Source organism: Rhamphochromis sp. 'chilingali' (assembly GCF_963969265.1).
Source record: "Rhamphochromis sp. 'chilingali' genome assembly, chromosome: 3".
In the NCBI taxonomy this organism is placed as follows: Eukaryota; Metazoa; Chordata; class Actinopteri; order Cichliformes; family Cichlidae; genus Rhamphochromis; species Rhamphochromis sp. 'chilingali'.
This window is the reverse complement of record NC_137931.1, coordinates 29,482,749-29,496,453: the sequence shown is the minus strand read 5'-3', so window position 1 is coordinate 29,496,453 and position 13,705 is coordinate 29,482,749. Positions and strand designations below refer to the sequence as shown.

Here is a 13,705-nt window from a genome sequence, read left to right as displayed (position 1 = left end):
GAGGTGTTGGGATGGATGGGGACGTCGAAAGTGCTAACAACCTAAATCTGCACTTCAATCGGTTTGACTGCCCTGCGTCTCCTGTCTCCACACCCAGCTCTTCCCATCTCCTCCTTTCTCCTCCCCCCTCTCCTGCCCCCTCAGACTGTCTCACCCTGTCCCTCTCAGCAGATAACATCAAAAGAGAATTGGGCAGACTCCACTCCAGCAAAGCCCAGGGCCCAGGGCCCTCAGGTGCTGTGCTTCCCAGCTGTCTGGAGTTCTACATCGGATCTTCAACACGAGTCTGGTAATGCAGAGAGTCCCATCACTCTGGAAGATGTCCTGCCTGGTTCCTGTCCCTAAAAAGATTAAGGACAGTCGCCAGCTTTTGGAGTTTTACCAGCTCTGATGGAGTTAAAATGACTACAGTCGTGGCCAAAAGATTTGAGAATGACACAAATATTAATTTTCACAAAGTTTGCTGCTAAACTGCTTTTAGAGCTTTGTTTCAGTTGTTTCTGTGATATACTGAAATATAATTACAAGCACTTCATACGTTTCAAAGGCTTTTATCAACAATTACATGATATTTATGCAAAGAGTCAGTATTTGCAGTGTTGGCCCTTCTTTTTCAGGTCTCAATCAACTTCTGGGCCAAATCCTGACTGATAGCAACCCATTCTGTCATAATCACTTCTTAGAGTTTGTCAGAATTGGTGGGTTTTTGTTTGTCCACCCAGGATTGAGGATTGACCACAAATTCTCAATGGGATTAAGATCTGGGGAGTTTCCAGACCATGGACCCAAAATTTCAACGTTTTGTTCCCTGAGCCACTTAGTTATCACTTTTGTCTTATGGCACGGTGCTCCATTGTGCTGAAAAATGCATTGTTCTTCACCAAACTGTTGTTGGATTGTTGGAAGAAGTTGCTGTTGGAGGGTGTTTTGGTAACATTAGTTATTCATGGCTGTGTTTTGGGGCAAAACTGTGAGTGAGCCCACTCCTTTGGATGAGAAGCAACCCCACACATGAATAGTCTCAGGATGCTTTACTGTTGGCATGACACAGGACTGATGGTAGCGCTCACCTTTTCTTCTCTGGACAAGCCTTTTTCCAGATGCCCCAAACAATTGGAAAGAAGCTTCATCGGAGAATATGACTTTGCTCCAGTCCTCAGCAGTCCATTCACCATACTTTCTGCAGAAGATCAATCTGTCCCTGTTGTTGTTTTTTTGGAGAGAAGTGGCTTCTTTGCTGCCCTTCTTGACACCAGGCCATCTTCCAAAAGTCTTTGCCTCACTGTGCGTGCGGATGGGCTCACACCTGCCTGCTGCCATTCCTGAGCACTCCGATCCCGCAGCTGAATCCTCTTTAGGACTTTCTTGGATGCCCTGAAGCCTTCTTAACAAGAATTGAACCTCTTTCCATGAAGTTCTTGATAATCCTATAAATTGTTGATTTAGGTGCAATCTTAGTAGCCACAATATCCTTGCCTGTGAAGCCATTTTTATGCAACGCAATGATGGCTGCACACGTTTCTTTGCAGGTCACCATGGTTAACAATGGAAGAACAATGATTTCAAGCATCACCCTCCTTTTAACATGTTAGGTCTGCCATTCTAACCCAATCAGCCTGACATAATGATCTCCAGCCTTGTGCTCGTCAACATTCTCACCTGAGTTAACAAGACGATTACTGAAATGATCTCAGCAGGTCCTTGAGTGACAGCAATGAAATGCAGTGGAAAAGTTTTTTTGGGATTAAGTTAATTTTCATGGCAAAGAAGGACTATGCAATTCATCTGATCACTCTTCATAACATTCTGGAGTATATGCAAATTGCTATTATAAAAACTTAAACAGCAGTTTTTCCAATTTCCAATATTTATGTAATTCTCAAAACTTTTGGCAACAACTGTAGCTTGTGCTTTTGTTTTTCTAAAGCAGTAAAAACAGTCTCTTGATTCCTTAGTAGACGAGAAACCATACCCAACGTTGAATTCCACCGTGTGGAAACATCCTGGCTCTTTCTGTTGCCCCAGTCTTGTTTGCTCCTAGTGTACTTCCTATATATTAGCAGGGCTGTCTGTAATACATCCAATTTTGTTTACTTTTCAGTGTCATAAAGCTTTTGACACGGTAGTTGGAAAGTTGGATCATATGACACTAACTGTAGCACATTTTCTAACCCCCTATCTTCTACAACTGATAGTGGTCTACAGTCCAGAGCAATCCATTTTGCAAAAGAATTTGTAATTTTGTCCAATGTTGACTTACTAATTTTGGTCCTGAAGCCAGTCCTCAAGTTTGGGCTGCCAACACGTTTTGTTGGTACTCGGACTGCTAGTGCTAACAGCTCTGCAACATGTTTTGCATTAGATGGTACCATAAGGTTGAAGTGCTTCCGTGGTATGCAAACTCCTTTTTGCACAGTTTGCACAACACCACACTTTTATCAAGGCTTCCGTCTGGTAGTCTTTTGAAATTAAATTAGCCTCCGATCAATGCACTTTCTTCAGATTCTTCCATTTTTGTAGCCGTATCAGTATAATCGGTATACTAAGAAATCATGCATTGCCAAAAGTTCCTCTTTGCTTGGAATGCTAAGTGCGATTAAATGCGTTAATTTTTTTAACGCGTTATTTTTTTCAAATTAATTAATTCCTGTGGGCAAGCCTCCATTTCTAGGCTCCAGTATCTCACCTGCTCAAGTCTGCCCACCTGTGAATATTTCTCTGTTGTCTTGTACCACAGAAAATTAAAACAATAGCCCAGGAAACATATGAATTTTAAAATAATAATTTATTTTGAACATTACCTAATAGGACTATCAAAATAAAAATAATATAAATCAAAATATGATTTAATACAAACTGAAATGCTAGTATTCTTTAAACAAAAGAAATAATGTGCAAATAGAAAAAACTTAAAATGGATTCTTTCCATAAGGTAAAAAAAGCTTCAAGTTAAATCAAAAAGATTTTATTTTTAAGTTTCCAAAAGTTTACAGATGACTTAGTTTATGAATTCACAATTGCAATGGACATGCTCTAAAGTGAGGCTTGCTGTTGTTGCTTGCTGAAACTATTCTCTGTCATGATTATAGCTATTTGAAAGGTTCATGAGGCTCTTTGCTGGACAAACGAATTTATATGGCTTTGATTAATACAGAACAAAACAGAATTAGCAAAGATAATTACGAATCACAAATTTGGTTGCATATCATAGTCTTTTTAACTGAGGAGTGCTTTAATCTGGCAACTACCATAAAGACAGAGTGGTGGATTACTGTATGAATGTTTGTCATTCTAGAACATTCTCCGCTCTTCTACTTTGTTAGAGTCAACACTGGATTTTTGGTTACCTCCCTGTTTTTGCTCTGAAATGCACACTGTCACCTATGGGACCTTTTATAGACCAGCAAGTGCCTTTATGAATCATACCCAATCAACAGGTGGACTCTATTCAACTTTTAGATATATCTGACAGATAACTGTATCAATGGAAACAGAATACACCTGAGCTCAATTTTTAGTTTCATGGTTGTAAATACTTATGTAAGTGTTATATGTATTTATTTGTTCCTTTGTTTGTTTGTTTGCTTGTTTATGGTTTTTATTTTAAATGCTTTTGCAAGAATATCACGCAAACTTCCAGGAGTTTTTATTTTTCTATTGCATTCTATTGGAAAGTGACAAATAGTGCCTTTTGACTATGCCAAAAGGAGTATTTAGACAGAGTGATTTAATTGTTTTTTCACAAAGGAAATTTAAAATATTTCATTTTTGCTCCAACTCAAATTTTAGTTGTTTTTTTTTTTAACCGTGAAGTGGGTATAGAAATTTCTTTTTTCTCTTCTTTTGTCTACGTCTACAGTAATTTACTCTTATCACAAATATTGCTTTTCAGACTGGATGGCTGTAATCTCTCAGGAAGAAGCTGTGCAGCACTGTCCTCTGTTCTCAACTTCCAGTCCTCTAGTCTCAGAGAGCTGGACCTAAGTAACAACGACCTGCAGGATTTAGGAGCGAAGCTTTTCTCTGAAGGACTGAAAGATCCACATTGTAAACTGGAATCTCTAAGGTCAGGAATCTGGTATTTTTGCTGATCATAACAAATTGAATTGTGTTAATACTTAAACAGCTAACCCTCACAGAATCACCAAATTACATTTAACTTTTTCCTGTGGTGTTATGCTCTCCATTACTGTAGATTTTTTTTAATATTCAGATTTTCTGTTTGTTTGTATGTTTTATATTTCATAATAACAAGTGACTTCATACACATTTGATAGCTGACTAATAGTTGGCTGGGCTGAGTTCAGGGCTATTTTGTATTTGAGATATATTAATTCCCTTTTATTGTTATGAATTGTAGATATAGAATACATAATTCAGAAGACTGCAGGAAATGAAAAAATGACCTAAAATTCCAATTCTTAAAACAAAATTGAAAATGGAAATAAATAAATATTTATAGGTCTTGTGTAGAACAAAGAAAAACCAAAGAAAGTACACAGGCCAAAGGAAGGTAAGACTATTCTCACAGAAATGGGACATAATTTTGCCATACATATTTCTAAGGAATGTTTTTTTAGCATTGCACAATGCATGACACTTTATTGACGTTATTATGCACAAAGGCTGTCATGTTGCCTTCCTCTCTGTCTCTTTTTCTCCCTCTTGTTCTGTCCGTTCCTACTTCTCTCATCTCTGTCATCCAGATAGGGGATGGAATAGGGGAGACAGGAACAATGAGGAAATCTCCTCAAGCCTCCTCCTCCGGTGTTAATAAACACAATTTATTAAATAGAGTTATATGAACAACAAAAAAGCGCATCACAATACACAGAACAGCAAGAAAACATACAGCAAAGAAGCAAAGCAAACCCTGGGGTGTTGAGCCTTTAAGTACAAACAGCAGAGACACAAAAAGACAGAAAAAACTGCTGGCGAGTGTACAAGTGGTATGAAGTTTCAATATAAATGTGCATGATATTTGACCTGAGGTGATGGGTCATATACAGTTTGAATATATAGGTTAAATGATTAACATGGGGATTCCAATATATAAAAATCTCCAGTGTAGGTTTATAGTGTATGTGATTATTTGACTAGGTACACATGTCCAGTCTGTGTTGTAATCTGGATTGTATTCAGTGGTTGAGACTTGAAACACTCAGCAGGACAGTCAAAAACCCATGACCACACTGGTACTGGGAATTCCACAGTGCTTGTCCTGTAATAAACATACTCTTCATCAACCTTACAATGGCCGGTTAAACGGCTCTTATCACACAATATACCAGCATGTGCAGGATTTACAAGGGGATGTTCTGTCCTTACTGCTGCAATGAATAGGCCTGAACCCCCTCAACCAGATCATTAACTACTCTAGCTACAGATACGAACAATGGAATGGAGCAATCCTTAGCTAGGTGTGTTACATGGATGATATCAAGTTGTACGCCATGAAGTGAATGATACATTGATTCACTGATCCACACCACTAGGATGCACAGCATTGACATCTGAAAATCATTTGGACTGGAGATGTACTCTGACAGTAACAAAGAGAAGGGGGGTAGTCAGAACAGAGGGAATTGGACTATCAGAAAGCAGCAATTCAGACACTAAGGACAGTTTCTAGTACCTGGGAATCCCACAGGTAAATGAGTCTTCTAGGAAAGCCACAACCACCCAGATAATAAGACAAGTTCTGAGGAGTCAGCCGAATGGGAAGTACAAGATCTGGGCAATTAATACGTATGCTCTACCAGTGAGCAGATAATGAAATGGCTAAAGGAGGAGCTAAACCAAGCAGAGGAAGATGGCCCTAGTCGTAGCTATATAAAGTTATAAAGCCCCCGGACCAGACGGCGTCTCACCCTCCTGCCTCAAAACCTGTGCTGAACAGCTGGCTCCCATCTTTACTCGCATCTTCAACAGATCCCTGGAGCTGTGTGAAGTTCCCTCCTGCTTCAAACGCTCCACCATCATCCCTGTTCCCAAGAAACCCACCATCACAGGACTGAATGACTACAGACCTGTCGCCTTGACTTCTGTGGTCATGAAATCCTTCGAACGACTGGTGTTAGCCCATCTGAAAGACATTACAGGCCACCAGCTGGACCCTCTGCAGTTTGCCTACCGGGCAAACAGGTCGGTGGATGATGCAGTGAACATGGGGCTGCATTACATCCTGCAACACCTTGACCGCCCGGGAACTTATGCCAGGGTCCTGTTTGTGGACTTTAGTTCGGCTTTTAACACCATTGTGCCTGAACTTCTTTCCTCCAAACTCTCCCAGCTCAGCGTGTCACCAGCTACCTGTCAGTGGATCACCAGCTTCCTGACAGACAGAAAGCAACAAGTGAGGCTGGGGGAGATCACCTCTGAAACCCAGTCCCTCAGTATTGGTGCCCCTCAAGGATGTGTCCTCTCACCACTACTGTTCTCCCTCTACACTAACGACTGCACCACCAAGAACTCGGCTGTCAAACTCCTAAAGTTTGCAGATGACACCACTGTCATTGGCCTCATTCAAGATGGTGATGAGTCTGCATACCGGCAAGAAGTTGAGCGGCTGGTACTCTGGTGCAGTCAGCACAATCTGGAGCTGAACACTCTTAAGACTGTAGAGATGACAGTGGACTTCAAGAGACATCCCTCAACTCTGCCCCCCCTCACCATATCAGACAGCCCTGTGTCAACTGTGAAGACCTTCAAGTTCCTGGGTACAACCATCTCCCAGGACCTGAAGTGGGAGACCAACATCAACTCCATCCTCAAAAAGACCCAGCAGAGGATGTACTTCCTGAGACAACTGGGGAAGTACAGTCTTCCACAGGAGCTGCTGATCCAGTTCTACACTGCGGTCATTGAGTCTGTCCTGTGCTCCTCCATCACAGTCTGGTAAGGAGCAGCCACTAAACAGGACAGGAGCAGACTGCAGCGGACTGTACGGGCAGCAGAAAGATCATCGGCACCCCCCTGCCCTCCATCCAGGATCTGTACCTCTCAAGAACCAGGAAACGGGCAGGGAAAATCAACACAGACCCCTCACACCCAGCACACAGACTTTTTGATCTGCTGCCCTCTGGCAGACGGTACAGAAGCCTGCAGACCAGGACCACCCGACACAGGAACAGTTTCTTTCCCCTCGCCATCTCCCTTCTTAACAGTTGACCTGTCACACTGCTCCCACTGCCAGACTGCAGCTGCACCTTATGTACATTTTGTAGTATTCATTCCACCTCATTCATTGCTGTATTTTATGTATATAAGTTTAGATTCGTTATTTATAGTTGGTTTACACAGCTTTGTGTACAGTATGTATGTGTAATATGTATGTAATATGTATATATAGACACGTGTGTGTGTGTGTGTGTGTGTGTGTGTGTGTGTGTGTGTGTGTGTGTGTGTGTGTGTGTGTGTGTGTGTGTGTGTGTGTGTGTGTGTGTGTGTGTGTGTGTGTGTGTGAGATTTACATTGCTGTGCTTGAGAGCCACCATCTACCGGAACCAAATTCCCTGTATGTGTCTGCACATATACTTGGCCAATAAACACGATTCTGATTCTGATTCTGATTATAGCAATATCAGGAAGAAGGAATATAAGAAGCTTGAGAAATACCATGGAATGAGAGAGGAACTCACAAAGATATGGAAGATGAAGGCAAAAGTGGTTTCTGTAGTAATCGGAGCAGTCGGGGCAGGGACCTCCAAACTGGATGAGTGGCTCCTGAGGATCCCATTTACAGATGTTTAAAATAAGGTCCAGTGTTGGGGAGTAACGGAATACATGCACTGGTGTTGCGTATTTAAAATTTAAAAAATGAGTAACTGTATTCCGTTACAGTTACAGTTTAAAAAGGTGGTATTCAGAATACAGTTACTTTGTTGAAATAAATGGATTATGCGGCAGTATTTTCCTGTTTGATATGTTAGGCTATGCCCTCTCTATTTCTGGTAATTCCACGCCGGTGGAAACCCAAACAAAACACGTGTTAAGAGGCTCTAATGCCTGTGTATCAATCTCATGGCCCATGTCATCCCTGCTTGCTGCCCACATAATGACGTGAAGAAATATTTTTAAAAATTATTATTCAAAAATTAATTAATATGAAGGCAATAGGCAGAGTGCTACAGGCATAGCCCTAAAGAATGTAGCCTCATGGGCAGTGTAGTCCGTGCTGCAGGGAGAATGGACTGCCATACCTGTGATGTGTCTGTGAGCGAGGGAGAGAGAAAAAGGAAAGTGGAAAAGTACGAGATGGAAGAATGTAAATATAATAATAGCAACCACTGCAGCCAAAAAGAGTGCCTGACGAGCCCAGTTGTAAGCTATTAAGACTCGACTGTACACTGTGTTCGTGTTTTCCTACGAAACAATAAGTTCCGTTGGAGCAGCCTTTCAACGCCGCTCTCTGTCTCTAGCAAAGTTCACCCAGACAAGACAATAAACACCGAACCCGTCGTATTAGCCAGAGGTCCCTTTTAAAGAAACAGCAGGACTGAAGTTCCAGAAGGTTGATTCTGTTAATCTGGATGTAGTGTTTTCAGTGGGAGAAGCATTTTAGTCTCAGCTGACTGCAGGCTTCATGTACTATAAGTATACATTTGCATACTGACAAAAACTAGCAAATACAATAGGCAAAGAAAAAAACAAACAAACAAAAAAAACTTATAGTACCTCATTATCAATAATAAAAGTTGACACAACTTATATTATGTGTTCTAAATTGTTGTTGCTATAAAAAAATGTAAAATTAACTAAATGCATGGCAATTAATCTTAAAAAAAAAAAAAAAAAAAGCAAGGAGCAATAACACAGGACCAAAAAAGTGTTCACATATCAATTGTTCTGTCTGCAGTCTATCAGGGTGTCTGATCACAGAGAAAGGCTGTACTTCTCTGGCCTCAGCTCTGAGCTCTAATCCCTCCCATCTGAGAGAGCTGGACATGAGCTACAACCACCCAGGAGCCTCAGGGATAAATCTCCTTTTGGTTGGACTGAAGGATCCATGCTGGAGACTGGACACACTCAGGTATGGAGAAAATGTCTGATAGAGAAGTAAGAATATACTTTCCTCAGGGAATGATAGAGTAATCTGATTCTGAAATGTTTTCTCTGTTCACTCAGTTCCTTTTTGACATGTGTGTTACAAATGTTACAAAGTTTGCTCTTTGATCACAACAGAAACACTAGTCTAGTTTAATGATAATGAGATATTTATGTTGTGGAACTCTAGGAGTTTGTCCGGGAACAATAATAACTGTTTTTTGTTGCCATTTATTGACTTTTTGGATTATTTCAAATAAATAAAAAATAATGTGTAAATAATCACAAAATGCTTTATTTCCATCTCATGCAAGCATATTTACATGTCCCTCATGACTGTTTGCACAGTTTAGCTGAATATCAAATATAAGAAATATATATAAAGATATTCGAATTACTACGAAACATTTAGCATTAATGTGTTAATTTACATACCTACTTTAAATACTAATACATTTACTTCTAAAAGAATTGTACAACTTATCTCTGAAATTCCAATAGTTCCACACGATCTCCAATGCAATTCTATTTAAGCTATTGGTCCTCGTGTTTTGAGTTCTGCTGTTAGTCTGTATTATGGTTTTTGTTCTGATTGTCTAGTATTGCTGTTTTGGTTATTACTATCTGGTGTTTCGGTTTTATTCTTGTTCAGAGTTTAGCTCTTAGGTTTTGATTCCATGCTCATTCCTGTTCTGTGTCTTCCTTGTCACTCTTGTCTCTGTGGTCTCTCTTCTGTTTCTGTGCCTTCCTGTACGCCTGGTGTCTTAACCCTAGAGAAGATTAAGTCTGTTCAGTTTTATCTCCGTATGTTGGGTGCTTGGTGTCAAACCTGTTATGTCTATTTCTCTGTGTCAAGCCTGCTTTTGTCTTGTGCTTCTTGTTTTGCCCTCCCCCCGTCTCATCTGTGTAATTCGTGTCAGCCATGTCTCCCAGCTGCTTCCTCTTGGTACTGTTCACCTCTTGTATTTGGTGTCTGCGTCTTCCCCTGCTCATCGTTGCGTCATACCCTCATACTCGCCTGTGTGTTCTGTTCCAAGCTCTGTTCCTAGCCTTATCACTTTAGTTTTCTGTTTTGATTTATGCCAGTAATAAAGCTGAGTTCTTTGAGTTTACGTTTCGTCTCCACAAGTCTGCATGAGGGTCCCTCTTTCCTGCCTGCTGCACACAGCACACAACATGTCAACTGTCCTATTTTAAGTTTTTTAAAACCAGATGAAACTTGTCAGGATCAGTACTTGAGCTCTGTTATTTGCATAAAGGATAGTGTGTGGTGGACCACCAGGTGGCTCCACTCACACCCAAGTTGAAGGGAAGTCCTGGGGTGGAGATTTTGGCGCTTACTGTGTGTGAGGTTGTTCAGAGTCAGTTAATAAAGTTGGAGTGAGACACTGAAACCTCTCCGGTCGTTATTGCGTACCTCCACAAGTGTACAATTGTATAGGAAAAATAAGCAATAATTCTTAAAATATTACATTCTTTTCATGCCCTAATTGCAATGTGGCATTACTGTGTTAGCAAAATATAGAGTTACTGCTGTTACTAACCATCATCAATCATCAATTCTGTTGCATTTTTTACTGCAACAAGGTTGAATAACTGTAACATGGTTGAATCTTTGATGGTCTGTTTTGAGTTGGTCTTGCACTTAACTATAAAATGTCTGAAACAATTTTTAAGCTTTTTTTTGCAACATATTTCCAGATGAGGGCATGACAGAATCAGTACAGGGGCAAAGAACACAAAAGGAAATGCAGACCCAGAGAAAAGGGAAAATATTTGTAGAAGTGAATGGGAGGGATGGAATAGACTGTGACCCAGGAAAAAATAAAACAAAAGAGTAGCTGCAAAAAACCAGAAAGATCCAGGATCAGTCCAAATCATCAGCAACTTGATCAATGTATGGATTCAAGTCTAGTGTGAAAATGTTGGACTGTTCCTTTATCAGTGTCTAACAATAAGTGTATTCAATTCAAATTTCAATTCAGTTTTATTTATAAAGTGCTAAATAACAGCAATAGTTGCCTCAAGGTGCTTTATATTGTAAAGTAGACCCTAGAGCGAGTGATTAATTGTGATGATTTAATGCAGAGAGGTCTACTAACAGGGAGCAATGTAATGTCCATGGCTGTATCACAATTCAGGGTCTGCAGCCTTAAAGTACGCAGCCTTAACGGTCCACAAGGGCCGCATACTCAATGACCGCTAAGGCCGGAAGTGCGAGGCTTGCGAAATGGGACGGTCTAGCCTCCGTCGCACTGCCCAGGTTGCCTAGCAACCATGATACTAACAGCTGGAAACGTTTCATACAGCATTGTTTGACAGAAATGAAGGAGAAAATCTTTTGTTCATTTGTTTGTTTGTTTCTACATGAGCTTTGATCATTCTCTGTAATATTAAGGTTAGCTATTGAACGGCGTATATTTTAAAGTAAAGGCTTTAAAACCAAGTTAGCACAAACGTCACTAATGTCACATAACTTTGCTGACATGTGGCCAACAGTAATGTTTTAATGTTCTTCGTTATTAAACATTTCCACATAAATAAGTGACATAATATTCAGTACTTACTTAAAGTTTACTCTTCGGGCGCCCCTCATCCGCCGTTTTTTTTCGCCAAAATTATCCACACCCACCGCCGCGCTATGCATTCTGGGATATGTTGGGCCAGGAAGTCTATACCGCCACATCCTTAAAATTCAGGGAAATGAAGGACGCATTTGAGAACCGCATTTCGAGCAGCCTTCAAATTGGGACAGCCTTCATCGCGTCGCTGTGACGTAATCGGCCTTAAAATGCAGCCTTTAAGGCTGCAGACCCTGAATTGGGATACAGCCCATGTGTGCATGCTGAAAGAGATTGTACTGGTCTGACCCCCCTCCTCCTTTCAGGGTGGAGCCTGCTGGAGTCCAATGGTTGACACCAGGGCTGAAGAAGTGTAAGTGTGTTTTTAATGTGAAATATGAAAACACATTCAACCTCTTCAAAATGTCACATCACTCATTCACATCTCTGATGTCAGGACTCATGATCAAAGTGTCAGTCAATGAACAGATGATGGATCAATAACTGCAGCTGGATTGTGTTTGTTCTCTCCATCAGATTCCTGTCAACTCACAATCGATACAAACACAGTACACACAAATCTCCAACTGTCTGACAACTACACGACAGTGAAACATGTGGAGAAGGTTCAGTCATATCCTGATCATCCAGACAGATTTGATGTTTGGCCTCAGCTGCTGTGTAGTAATGAACTGACTGGTTGCTGTTACTGGGAGGTCAAGTGGAGTGGAAGAGTTGACATGTCAGTGAGTTACAGAAGAATCAGAAGGAAAGGAGACAGTTATGACTGTGTGTTTGGATACAATGATCAGTCTTGGAGTCTGAACTGCACTGATAATGGTCCTGATTCTGTCTGTCACGCTAACAGTCGAACATCCATCTCCTCCTCTGTCTCTAACAGAGTAGCAGTGTATGTGGACTGTCCTGCTGGCACTCTGTCCTTCTACAGAGTCTCCTCTGACACTCTGATCCACCTCCACACCTTCAACACCACATTCACTGAAACTCTTTATCCTGCATTTTATTTCTTTCCTTGTGCCTCAGTGTGTCTGTGCTGAGTTGAGAGTAAAGAGTGTCCTCTTGTTAGAGAAACACTCTGACTGTTGAACTGATTATTCAGTCTGTACATGTCTGTTTCTTTCACCCAGAAAAAATGGTAAATGGCCTGTATTTGTATAGGGCTTTACTAGTCCCTAAGGACCCCAAAGCGCTTTACACATCCAGTCATCCACCCATTCACACACTGGTGATGGCAAGCTACACTGTAGCCACAGCCACCCTGGGACGCACTGACAGAGGCGAGGCTGCCGGACACTGGCACCACCAGGCCCTCTGACCACCACCAGTAGGCAATGGGTGAAGTGTCTTGTCCAAGGACACAACGGCCAAGACTGTCCAAGCCGGGGCTCGAACCGGCAACCTTCCGATTACAAGGCAAACTCCCAACTCTTGAGCCATGATTCATGGATTCAATGAGTTGATGACGTTTCTAAATGATTTCTTGTAAACTTCTTCCTCTTCAGTCCTTTAAAGATGGAACTATGATTATCCCAGGATCCACGTTTTTTCCCACTCAAAGCTTCACAGTCAATATCAGTATGTTGTGTTTCTCTGAATCTCAGTTCACAACCAGCTCCTCCGCATTTTTAATAGGTCTGAGCTCATTAAAATTAATACAAATGTTTGATTTCTCTTTCTTAATGTGATTTTTCCATAATTCTTATATAAGCGGACATCCAATAGTACTCAGTGTATAAAATATTCAAGACATTCAGCGTCTCTCCTGTTTCTGTCATTTTATAAAATCAAGTGCTTTTAAAAACTAATCCAATCAAAGAAACATGGACTGTCACTAACATCTCCTTGAACACTTCATCAGTGGTGATTTTTTGCCCTCTCCTGCTGAGATGAATTGCATGGTTTCAATTTAATTAACACACATGACACAAAGTGTTTTAAAATCTACCTTTTCTAATTGTTTGCAAATATTTATTCTCTTAAATTCAATTTTATTTATATAGCGACAAATCAAAACAGCAGTCGCACCTACAATAATACATGCAGAGAAAAACCCAACAATCATATGACCCCCTATGAGC

At 40.8% G+C, this 13,705-nt stretch overlaps 1 protein-coding gene across 1 annotated transcript in view; it reads left to right on the top strand.

Moving 5' to 3' along the window:
- Positions 1–13,221, top strand: part of LOC308394518 (protein NLRC3-like) — a gene marked incomplete at its 5' end in the record, with an annotated part of 36,539 nt that extends 23,318 nt beyond the window's left edge. Inside the window, 4 exons of the mRNA XM_080878874.1 lie at positions 3,893–4,066; positions 8,858–9,031; positions 11,933–11,979; positions 12,144–13,221. Of these exons, the coding sequence (XP_080735000.1) occupies positions 3,893–4,066; positions 8,858–9,031; positions 11,933–11,979; positions 12,144–12,664 (916 nt within the window). The 3' untranslated portion in view covers positions 12,665–13,221. The remainder of the gene's footprint in view (positions 1–3,892; positions 4,067–8,857; positions 9,032–11,932; positions 11,980–12,143) is intronic.
- Between the last annotated feature and the right edge of the window lie 484 nt (positions 13,222–13,705).